The sequence below is a fragment of the Xiphias gladius genome, chromosome 14, assembly GCF_016859285.1.
Source record: "Xiphias gladius isolate SHS-SW01 ecotype Sanya breed wild chromosome 14, ASM1685928v1, whole genome shotgun sequence".
Lineage (NCBI taxonomy): Eukaryota > Metazoa > Chordata > Actinopteri > Istiophoriformes > Xiphiidae > Xiphias > Xiphias gladius.
The window spans coordinates 20,561,700-20,574,502 of NC_053413.1; the positions used below are offsets into that span (position 1 = coordinate 20,561,700).

Sequence of the window (12,803 nt, forward strand, 5' to 3'; positions counted from 1 at the left end):
GCATCTCTTCCTCTCCAGCCGAGAGCTGAGCCAGACCGTATCCGGTTTTCCCAGAGATCACTGCTGGTGCTGGGCTGGGCTGGGCTGGGGGGGGGGGGTGAAAGAGTTGGGCATCTGTGATCTGTTCTCCACACCCCTCATCTCTCCCTCTGATCCAATCAGATGCCAATCTACATGACATTTTAGTGCTGGGCTAAAGTAAACATGGCAGCAATCTCAATGGGGTAATTCATCTCAGGCTCAAAGTGAGGGTTAAGACGTGTGAGAATGTAAGTACACACAGACTTTTACACACACACACCCAGTGTGAGTATGAGTGTGTGCGCAGTACAGGGAGCACTTAATGAGGGTAGAACAGGGCCCTTTGTAGAGACTTCTGCCATGAGGAAGGAGCGAGAGGGGGAGAAAAGGGCTAAAAGTGGAAGAATGGGTCTCGGAGGAAAATGTCAGCTTAAAAGATGGGAACATTTCTTTTTCACCAGTTTCCCCGTCTGGCATTTACTTCACAATGGCCCATTCAGCAGCAGGTGATGCCTTGGCATATTCAGATAGGGCCAATTTTGAAGGGGTGCGCTGACTGGGTGGATAATGAAACACAGCACGGAGACAAACCAAGGCAGACAGGCGATCTGAAGAGGTACACTGGCACTAGATGTGGAACATGCACTGGTACACGGATATGACCTGGAGGTTCCTTTAACCCCAGTTATCAAGGGCTGCAGAGTCTGCTGCTTCTCATTTCTTGTAAGTCTTGTAAAACTGAACAAATCAGACTAGACACATCAATTTAAAGAATTTCCTTTTATTTCTATTTGAGTGATTTTTATGTGATACCAATTGGAGATGAGAGGTAACTGACTCTGCAACCCTGAAGAGCGGATGAATACCGCCAATTAACAACACAAATGAAGGGGACTTGGGTGTTGGGAAATGAAGTTGTGACTGATATAACATTTACAGTACCCACCTTTCCTGTTTGCTGCATTCACAGAGGGCAAAAAGAAGGGGGTGGGGGGGGGGGGTTAATAGGTAATTGTTACCCATATGGACCTATAACTTGTTTACTCTATATTCTTGTGACTATGTACTATTTTCAGAAAGTTAAATCTCGTTCCTCTGAAAATTTAAAGCACATATTGAGTGCACAGCATAAAAATTGATCCTAATACTTGCTGGAGACTTTTTGAGAATAACGTCATCATGACATTGCTGGAGTTGGTCTTGGCGAATATGCAGGTAGCAGTAACAATCCGAGCTAGGGTGTGATTATTTCTTTGGACATTTACTGCCAGTCCACAGTGAAAAGGGCAAACAGCTACCTCCCCACAGTTGCTCCTGTCATTCTGCGTCTGTGTGGAGAAAGGGCTTCCAAACAGAGGATGTGCTACTCTGCAGTGAGCTGTTTCAAGGCCTATTATTAACCAGTCCCTTTCTAAGTCTGCTGGAGATGGCAGCCATACAGCAGTCTGCAAGGCTGTGGATGGCAGGTTGGAGAGTAGATATGATAGGGAATGGCAAATTTGTAATGGAGCCATCAAGAAAGGATGGGGAGGTGGGACTTAATTAGGAAGATGCCAAGTGAGGTAAATAATGGCTCATAGGTAATAGATTCTCATTTTAAAATGGTACTTTACATCGTCCAAACCACATTATCCTTATCATTATTGTCTCTGTTGTCAACATACAAATAATTGTTTAATAATAACAAGCCTAAAGAATTGATGGTTGTATTTAGGGCTGCAACGAATGATTATTTTCAATGACAACTTATCTGTCAATTATTTGTTTGTGTAATCAATTAAGTATTTGGTCTATAAATTGATTTTGTTATTCAATTTATTGAGACATAAAACAGAGAAAAGAGGCAAACTTTACGTTTTAGATGCAAAAACCACCAAATGTTTCACATTTTTGCTTAATAAATTACTTGAAGCGATTATTCAATTATCAAAATAACAAACAAGTTCTTGATGAATTAATTATTTCAGCATTGGTTGTAATATGTATCTCCTCACCACCTTTTGGTCTGTGCGTTTTTTCTTGCTATGTGAAGCACTTTGGGCTGCATGTTTGTATGAAAGATGCTATATAAATAAAGTTGAGTTGAGTTGAGTTGAGTTGAGTTGAGTTGTGTATCCACAGTGTGCTGCAAAGGTGCAGCTTAGGTGCTTTTAAGAGATATTGACTGAGCTTTTAGTTAAGCCCTCTGTTGCAGCCTTCTGTATATTATTTGACATAACCAGTGGTGTTGGCCAAAACTAATTTCTTACTCCTAAGTACGAGTTTCTGACAGCCAAACTATGCTTTTCATTAGGGAGGTAATGTCAGCTGCCATTCCAACTGACACTTCGCATAGTATTGTTAAAAACAGCAAACTGGGCCAAAATCTTTTCGGGAGAAATGAGGATTTTCTGAAAGACAAATCAATCCGCCTTTGGTTCTATTCCAGTTACACTGTATATTATGGTAAAGAAATTGGATGTTACAGTTTGGTGTGTGAACAGTCCGATGCAAGTTGCAGAGGGGAGCATGTTTCATTACCATTCCTGATGCAACCAAAAGAAATTTACAATCAAAAGTGTCACTGCAGTTCAACCTCAAACAAGCACAGAGAAGAATGACTGAAGAATGACACAGAAGCACAGCCTCTTACTTCTTAAAGAGCAAGATGGCGATGACGATGATGATGATAAGGACCACGGCCAATACTGGGCCCATGACCCACAACATTTCAGGTTGCTCCATCCCCCGAGACACACTTGTTGGGACCTGGATTGGGTCTGAGTAGGGACTGGCTGAAAATGTCATCTGTAAGGGAAGAAAAGAAGGAAAGCGCACGTCCATGAGAGCCAAGTCACTTCAGAGCCATAACATGTATGCAAAATTTACCCTTCCTATCTAAATGTATAGTAGCCTTTCTTATCGAGTTTTTGGACTTCCTAAAAGACCAAATTTAAAAACAGTCAACTCATCATGGGTGAAAAGAACTGAAATCTGAGAGAAGCATAGTTAGGCTGTAAAAGTAAAATCAACATTCAATATATAGCTTTTAACTGTAGAGGAACTGGAGGAAGTCTGGGATGATAGAAGTTATATGAATAGTTTTCTTCACTTTTTTCCCAAATCATACACACTAGGGAAGAACTGCAGGTGTTCATTACTACAACAAAACCTCCAACACAAACTCAAGGTTACTAAAAATATACAGTATATAGTGTTAGCTAAGTCTACTTTAATAGGGAAAAGGAATCAAAATATTATATTTTTTGTTTACGGCACACTGAGAACCAAGTTATTTCAAGCCAGAAAACTATCGACCCAACTCAAAAGACACTTTCACAAAAACGAAAGCTACCTTAGCTAGTGAAGTAATTATTATGTTTCTATTAAAGCATTGCATCACATCTGATGAAACTGAAACCGCTGAAGATAGAGCAAGTCTGAGACAGGAGAGTAAGAGAGGAGGAGACAGAGTGGCAGGGATTAGTGTGCATGTCCCTTGGTCGCTGAGATAAATGAGGGCACAAGAGAGGACTCATCTCTTCTTCATTAGTGTTCACACCGTGACGGCAGAGAAGGAGAAAGAGGAGGAGGAGGAGGAGGAGGAAGAGGTGACTGTGAGGGTGCGCTTCCACCCTGGCTATAAATGAGACATCCCCCCGCTCCTTCGTCTTCAAATTACAGAGAGAAGAGAGGAGGTAGGGCTGTATGAGTGTGTATCTGAGGAGTGGGTGCACAAGGCAACGCAGTGTTCTGTTTAAAAAAATGTCTCATAGAAGAGGGAGTCCAACTGCGGGAGAGCAAGGTGACAGATGAGAAAAAGAAAGAGGGAGGTGCAAGGCATCTGTCGTTAGAGCTCAGCATGCCTCCTATTGAAAGATGATGGGAGATGCAGGTCGGAAAGAGGAGGAGGCGGTGCGGAGGGGCATGGGTGACAGATCGCAGCCCTCGAAGGGAATTGGGCTCACAGCATGCAGCGGGAGTGGTAGGGCGGCAGGCAGCAGTAATCCGGATCATTAGCCGCACAGCAGCCTGCTCTTCGGCACGCAGGCAGATATTAATTGGAAAGATAAGCTGAGATGAGCTCAAAGAGTCCTGCTCTCTGTCATATAGTTCTGTTATCTCTCATACTCTCGGGCAACTGCCGGAAAAATTTACAGTATGGGTATGTGAGTGTTAAACCATGTCTCAATCATGCTCTGATATTAGGCAAAATCCAAGATGATTCAAGTGGGAAAGTAAAAAGGTTCCCATTTGTATATTAAAGGAGTAGTTTACAGCAGCAATATTATTCGTTTGTCTTTGTCTTTCACACACAGAGATTCACACACCAGGCACATGAGACCAGTTCTTTCCTGATATGTGCGCCTTCGGGAAGAACCTATTATCTAAAAACAATGAGAAATGACAAAGCAGTGGGACGCTGCTGATGTGACGACACCACAGGGCTTCCTGTTCCTTTGGGAGGGCCCAAAAAGGCTGTAGGATGTGGCCCTGCAGGGAATCCTGGGAAAAAAGTTTTTTTTCCTGGTGTAACAAATGACTGCAGCTGTGCTTTCAGAGAAGGATAAGAGAAGAAGAGCGAGAGGATAGGAGAGGGCCCGACAAAAAGAGTGGGCTTTTTGTCTGTTGGTCACGGCGAAGTACTGGGATCATCCATTTGAACAGCCCTAATATCTGATAAAAGCTCAGTCACGCAGTTCCTAATGCTTCTGCCCTCGCAGAGTGGCATCACAATGGAGCGATGGTTCAGTGAAGGAATGTGTGAGGCCGAGAGTGAGTGAGTCAGAGACAGTGAGACATAAAAGTAACTATATGTGTATGTGTATCTCTTACCACTCTGAATTAGTGTGTATTTATGTGTACAGTACTACAACACTACTTCTTACACACACAACCCATGGGTGGGCTATGTGTGTAAGTATTGTTGCCAAGTATTGTTGGCTCCATGTTGATAAAATTCCTTGAATTCCGTAAGCTCAGAGGGCAACAAATATAAAATCTTTTAAAACTCCTAAATATTTTAATTAGCAAAGAACAATCTAAAATTAATATATAAATATATAAAAACTTGAGGCAGCAGGCTTTTCATTTTTAACCATCTTTGTCTGATTCTTTTGTCTATTAAAATGTCTCAACTCTAGCTAATAAACATTAATTGCTCAAGAAATTTGCATTAAAGCCAAAGTTAAGTTTTTTTTTCTTTTTTGTGTGTGGCTAAGCCAGTGTCTGTACGCAGCTGATAGGGAAAGAAAAGCCCCTCTTTAACACAATTCTATGATCAGTTGTGTATGATGTGTTTTGCAATTGAACAGTCTTGTCCTCTATCCACTAAACTCACTCTAACCTGCCTCATCCATGGCTAACTGACACCATGCAAAGCTGCCTACCGATCTCAGAGCTGCTGAGAGAAAATGGCGTAAATCCAGTGACCCCCACTGATCTCAAAGGTTATCAGTCGCTCCTATCTTCCTTCTCATCCAGCATCACTGCTGCCAAGCTGGTTTCTACGATAAGATCAGCACTGCCAGAGACGCTCAGAAATGATTTTCCACCTTCAAAACATTGCTCAATCCTCCATCACCTCCACCAGACACAAAACTCTCAGCTGATATCTTTGCCTCCTTCTTTACCAAAAACGTGGCAGCCATCAGTAGCCAACTCTCTGAACCACTCAGAGACAACCAGTCTCCCCCAGTTAAGGGCACATCACTCTCCATGGTCAGCCCTCTCACTGAGGGCAGCACACCAGCAAGCCAAACATGTAGGGACCCCTCTCTGCTCTCATTCCCCTCTCTGCCTCCTCTGGTCAATGGTGCACCATCTCCCTCACTCAGCCCTCTTGCTGAGTGCAAGGCACCAAAAAGCTTAACATGTAGCAGTCCTACTACTTGTCCTTCTCTGTTCCCCCACATCAATGGTGCATCACTGCTCTCATTCACCGGTCACTGAGAGCGAGGTATCAAGACTCCTGACTGGTAGCCGTCCTCCTACATGTGCACTGTAACCCATTCCCACAAACTTCCTCCAAGGCACATCTCACACCAATGTGCCAGCAATCACGTGATAAATGTTTCACTGGCTTTGGGAACATTTCCAACCGCATTCAAACAGGCTAAGGCAACGCCTCTGCTCAAAAAGCCTTTACTCTACCCGAGTCAAGTTGAGAATTCTCAACCGGATTTGTTACTTCAATTCGTATCTAAGGCTAAAGGGTTGTTTTCAAACAGGTCTCAGAATTCCTCTGACAAGACGCCCTCCTTGATCCAAATCACCTGGGCATTAAAAGCAGCCACTCCACTGAAACAGCTCTGTTGTCCATGACAGAAGCCTTATCTTGCTGGACCTATCAGTAGCCTTTTACACAGGGAACCATCGCATCCTGTTATCTGTATTCTCCGATATGGGCATCTTGGGCAAAGCGCATTCTTGGTGTGAATCTTATCTCGCTGGAGGTTGCTTGAATGTGTCATGGCAAGGACATATGTCCTTATCCCATCCCCTCCCCATAGGAGTGCCCCAAGGCTTGATGCTGGGGCCCCTTCACTTTGCAATATACACCAACTTCTTGGGTCCAATTATTCGCTCACCTGGCTTCTCATATCATTGCTACATAGATGACACCCAACTATGCTTGTCATTCTCACCAGATGACCCCACGGCCTCGGTGCAGATCTTGGCTTGTCTCTCAGACATATCTGGATGAAGGAACACCACCTTCAACTTAACCTCTCTAAGACAGAACTCTTCGTCATCCCATCCAATCAATCTCTCAATCACAGTATCAATATCAAGATCGCCTCTACATCTCATTGAAGGTCGTAAGAAACCTTGGTGTCATGTTTGATGACCAGGTATCCTTCTTTGACCATGTTGCATCTGTCTCCTGGTCGTGTCACTTTGCACTGTGTAACGTAAGAAAAATCTGTCCTTACCTGACTCAGTACACCACCCAGCTCTTGGTACAAGCCTTGGTTATCATTCACCTCGACTACTGCAATGCCCTTGCTTCACACACAGTGAAACCCTTACCAATGGTCCAGAATGCACTGGCAAGTCTGTTTTTCGATCAGCCTAAAAGGGCACATGTCACTCTGCTGCTCATTGACCTCCACTGGCTACACATGGCCGCCCGAGTCAAATTCGAGTCAATAATGCCTGCCCACAGAGTGACTTCTGGGTCTGCGCCCATCTACTTGAACTCAATTGTACAGGCTCAGGCTCGTTCTCGGCCACTGCGTTTTTCCATGGAACATGGCCTGCCAATGCCATCCCTGCACATAAGGCAATCACACTCCAAACTGTTCTTGTTTGTGGTTCCCCGATGGTGGAACAAGTTAAAAAATCTTGTCAGAGCAGGGGCGTCCCTCTCTATCTTCAAGAATCTCTTGAAGACTCATCAGTTCTGAAAGTATCTCCTCTCCTAACACCTCTAACACCACTAACACCCTAACCTGCCTCTCTAGCACTTTGTGCACTTTCAGTGCACTTCTTTACCTGATCTCCTTGCACTTTGTCTTATTGAACAGATTTAGTACTTACTTCAAGGTCTCCTATTGAAGCTTTAGTATTGTCCCTCTCTTGTAAGTTGCATCAGATAAAAACATCTACCAAATGAGTAAATGTAAACTTAAGCCACTCCAAACTGAAGTGCCTTCTCAGTCAGCAAAAAGCAATTACAGATCTCTACCAAATCTTTGGTTTTTAGTTATTTATTAACTTAAACCGCCTAAAAATGTTGAAATTTCATAAGGGAATTGAAGTCAGGAAGGGGGCACTGAATTCAAAATTTGATAAAATATACTGAACAGTCCAATCCCTAGTGAGAAGAGGAGAAGAGAGAAATAAGTACATGACTATGGAAGATTGTTGGCACTGCATATGAGCACTATTACTGTATTGTAAATAGTGTATATGCAAGCATTATGAGTGAATGAATGCAAAAAGTATTTGCCTGTCTTGGTATGGCAGTGTACATCTCTCAGTTAGAGAAAGAGAAAGTGTGTGATTTGTGTGTAAAGACTCTAAACAAATATGCGTAAGAGTGTGTGTGAGCATACGTGGAACATCAGTTTTTCTGAGCCTTTTCTCAAGCTCCTCTGAGCCTCCACAAGTGTGTGTATTTGTCCAGGTCACAGCCACTGACAGCTTCTGTGTGTGTATGATTTTAAGTGTTTGACTGAGACAGTGAGAGAATGAGGGAGATAGTGGGCGATGAGAAATGGTAAAGAGTGATGAGACAGAGAGAGAGACTGAGGCACAGGTGTTATGGTATTAGCTGTATATCAAGTCTGCTATCTGGCCAGTGGGCTACACAACTTCCCCAGTCAGATGCTGCTCTGCAATCCCCTGAGCACTGAATCCACTACGCACAGCACATGCACATTTGTTTCAACTTGCCATTGACCACTGGCTCCTCGTTTTTCCAAAAGCAGCTTTAATAAGCTGCAGGGGTGTGCGCCAGACAAACAAACAAACATGCTATGATGGCCATTATGTATCCGCCGCTCTCTGTGCCTCCCCTAGGGGGCTCATTCTCCTCATCATTGAGACTGAAGGCCAGAGAAAACAATATAGAGACCCCCCCCCCCCAAAAAAACCAAACCAAACCAAAACAAAACAAAAAGTCACAAATACTGAAAGGGAATGATGGTAGTATGTTTGCGAGTATGTTTTTATCTATGAAGAACAGAAATGTGGCTGCAGAGTCTAGCCTACCCTTCGTACTGTACTTCTCCCTTCATACCTTTTTTTTCTCTACTCCATTTTTTCCCCTCACAGACCCGATTTCCCAGAAACTGAACCAGAAACTCCACTATTTCCCCTCTCTCGCTGTCTGAATACAGAACATCCAGATATCTGGAAGCATCACTAGAGGGAGAAACCTCTAGGACGAAGTAACATAGCAAAGTTGAAGTGAGAATAACATCCATGTTGCCTATATTTCTACCACCCTTGGTGAAAGGCTTGGCTTAAACATGCTTATACTCTCCGCTAGGAAAAAAGAACAATTTTTTTCATAATTCTCTCTTGATATTTGTTTGTCAAAGACTTTTAAAGTTTGAACGAAGCCATTCTTCAATGTTAAGGGTGTTTTGAGCCCAGAGCACCAACAGAATTAGTGCTACAAAGCCAATTCTTGTTGAGAGAAAGTAGAATATAAATGCCTGAATAGCAATCCAAACATAAAACTGTGGTAAACACATTTAAACACTTTCTGTTTTGGTTTCTCTCTGTGCCACAAGCTCACCTCTCCCTTATCAAAAGAAAAGCACACATTAGCACAATCTACTCCTCTTCCACCAGTTCACTTTCTCTCATCTGAGCTTCACATGCTGGATAGGACACAAGACAAAAATTGTGCTTTCTTCTTTTCCTCTCTCCAAAACCACCCCTCCTCTCTGTCTCACATCACACAATATTTCATGCTAACTCCCTCCCTCACTCTCTTCTCGCATTAAATGATACTGTTTATACACACCCAGCATCTATCATCCCATTTCACACTTCCCCCGGCTTGTTTATCTGCCTTGGGTGCTGGGGAGACATGAAGGCAAATTCTCTCCTTCTTTCTCTCTCTCATCCCCTTTTGCCTTCCTTCCTTCTCTCCTTCCCTCCAACCACTGCTGGCTGCTTGTGGCCATTGATATACGAGGACTTATTAAACCCTGGCGGTCTTCTTTGATCTACGCTGGGGGAGTTTGGGTGGTGGGGAGGAAGTGTAGTAAAGACACAAGTCATTTACTCCTGTACTTGTTGTCTTATTCTCCTGGGTCTGGTGAAGATCCTGCTTGAGGCAGCTTCTGCCAACTGCTCGATCTCCCTGCATGCTTTACCTTCTCTACCCGCTTGTGTTTGGTAATAAATGTTTGCAAGTGCAGCGTCGGGGGTGACAAAAACAAACACTGCTGTGGTATCTGAGTTTCCTAAAGAGTGCGGTTAGGGGATTTTTGCAGCAATCAATGACAGCCTGCTTGTAGTTGCCACCTCAGAATTCAGTATGTTTACATGTACACAAGAAGCCAGGTTATAGGGTGAAAAGAGAAAATCAGGGTGTTTAAATGCACTGCAACAATCTTTTTTACTGTAAATCCTGTAATTATTATTACATTATTATTATTATTACATTATTGGATTTCTTTCCTATCCCCTACCGTATTTTTGAACCAAGGATTGTATATTTTAAGTGAATACTGCAGATATTGAGTTTTTTTTTTTTCTTCCTGAGCATTTGGACTGACTGTTCATTGGGAAGACAGGCACTGTAGTAAAAAACTGACAGTTTTCCTTTCTGTGTGCACATGTCACACAAAAGTTTACAGTTAGCTGTAGAAGTCAACTTATTTACACTATTATTTTTACTTTCAGTTTTAGACAGACTTGGATACAATTCTTTTGGGTATAAGGATGCATTGCTGCGTGTAATGATCTTTCTTTGCATCCTAGTCAAAGCGCCACCTTCTCTATCTAAACTCTGGTTTGACCAGCAATGTAGCCTTATTAAATAATTTTGTGTTATTCCCGAAACCAGGTGGCTTATTTGCACGAAGTTTATGAAACTGGGTTACTGCAGAAAGCTGTCAATAACCAGGTTACTGAAGTGAAGGTAAGCACACTGATTGACTCACCCCGTGAGTGAAGCCTGATTAATCCAAGCGATTAAGTTTAAAGGTGGGAGGGTGGTACACAGTTTAAGGAGGGGGAGTACACAGAAAAAGACAAATCTTGAGCGCCACTGATCCAACATGGTGTGTCTGGCAGGTGTAGTGAGAGTGTTATGCAGCGATGGGGTTTAAGCATCTTCTTTGAAGTCAAGTGTATCATGGCTGCCCACTATATCCTCCTTCACACCTCCCTCCCGTTCTCAGAGCGAAGGAGTGGGGGATTATGGGGGGTGGGGGGGCTTTAGGGACATTTAAAGCAGCATTTCAAGGGAATCAGGCCTGCTTTACAGACTCCCTAGGCCCTGTGACCAGGCCCTCGCCTCCCTCTTAACTCCAGCCGCACTAATCAATCTCCTCTGCTCTCTTCACGGTAGAGAAAGATGGGGGGGAGAGTGAGACACAGGGAAGCAGAGAGTGAGCGTAAGAAAAAGTGCAGAGAGGGGAGAGAAAGAAGAGAAAGAAATAGGTGAAGAGTCTGCGATTTGATTTCAGACATGGAGCACACGCTCTCTCTCCCTCTGTGGTTGCCAAGGCCCAGCTACTGAATATGCATGTCCCAGGTAGTTGAGGAGCCTACAGCAATTGCAGGCTCTCATTCTTCCTGCAGTTAAGTTTACTCCTGACCATTCAATGGAGAGCCGGGCCTCCGTGTTTGACGAGCGTATAGGGCCTCCACTTAGAAAGCAAAGAGTCTTGTATAGGCATTAGAGAGCTGCAAGGGGCCCTGCTGGCTGGCTTAGCAAAGCAGGATCTCTGATGTCACTGTTGACTGATAAGGGAATTATCAGGACAAGCTGCAATACTATTATAGGTGGCTGTATTAAAGGTAAAATGGCAGTAAAAACAAGACCAATTTTGCTTGCCACTGCCATTTTGGAAATGCTTGAGGGGGAGCGTGGTTACAGCCTGACGACGGATGATAAATAGTTTGTTCGAAAAAAGAAAAAGGTGACGTACAAATACATAGAACAGGCTCACGGGAATTCAGTTTTAATATGACAAATCCAGGAGGGGATCTTTACTAAGAAATTGAAAAAAAAAAAATATATGTATAAGTTTTACTTAATGTGTGTGTGTGTGTCTTACATAATTAGCAGTGCTGTCTGTCCCTTCGTTTCTGAGTACAGCCAGGACAAAGCAGAGGTACTCCTGTGGACTGGTCAGGGGCTTGTTGTAGAAGCCATTGTACGTCTTCTCATCGCCCAGGGTAAAAGTGGTCGGAAGTGAAGCCAACTTGGCAGCAATGTAAGGCTTGGATGAATCCAGGTGTCGTCGGCGCCTCAGGACAGGGCCTTCACTTGACTTGAGCAGCTGTGGAAATCGTAAGGGGCAGAGCTTAAGGTCAAGTTTGGTAGAGACTAAGACTAAATTAACTTCATCATATGGTGACATGGATGTCAGTGGCTATAGCCTCACAGCGATCAGTTTTTGGCAAAAAAAATCTTTGAGGTTCATGTGTGAAAAAAAAAAAAATCCTTACTAATTTATGTTAAAAAAAGCAACAGAATGCCCTAACTTTCTTCAACCTGTAAAATCTCAAAAAAACCCCCAAACAAATCATTTGTATTGGCACTATACTTTATTGTCCAGGTCTGGTTCTTCCCATGCCTCCAAATATGAGATAATGACTCCACACAGCTAAAATGCCCTGATGAAATGATATAACTTTGCAAACAATGCAGCCAAGCTATGAAGTGAGCAATTAGCAGTTGCTCCAGCACACAATCTCAGCATGACTGCCAGCCTGGTTAATAAATGAGCAGGAGCATACAGCACTGCAGCATTCTGTTTTCAGCAGCATTTTGTTTTCTGTCAGTGATGTCTCATGTGCTGCTCCAGATGTAGCTTTATTAAATCATTATGTCGGAGGGAGGAGACAATGGCCTGCTCAGTGTTTAATGACTCAGGGAGTCCCATCTCTTTCTCTCCCTTGGTCTCTTCTGTTATGTCTGCACAGAGCTTGAACAATAGTGATCCACACCAGCGAGCCTTGCAGTTTACTTAAAAATGATGCTATTAATGTTTAGGCATGTCATTTAGCTTAAATTCCCTCATGGACAAGGAACACCTTTATTCAATAGAATAATACAGCAGTCATAAATGTTTATCCTCGTTTGAATGCCTTCTGTAATACTTTGT

General features: G+C 43.2%; 1 protein-coding gene across 5 annotated transcripts in view; it reads right to left on the bottom strand.

The window, feature by feature from the left end:
- LOC120798643 (receptor-type tyrosine-protein phosphatase F) overlaps positions 1 to 12,803 on the bottom strand; it is a 165,169-nt gene that overhangs the window by 27,406 nt on the left and 124,960 nt on the right. For all 5 annotated transcript variants that reach the window (XM_040143073.1, XM_040143076.1, XM_040143074.1 and 2 more), the window contains 2 exons: positions 11,751 to 11,975; positions 2,654 to 2,808 (listed from right to left, as the gene is read on the bottom strand). In XM_040143073.1, coding sequence (XP_039999007.1) covers positions 2,654 to 2,808; positions 11,751 to 11,975 — 380 coding nt within the window. The remainder of the gene's footprint in view (positions 1 to 2,653; positions 2,809 to 11,750; positions 11,976 to 12,803) is intronic.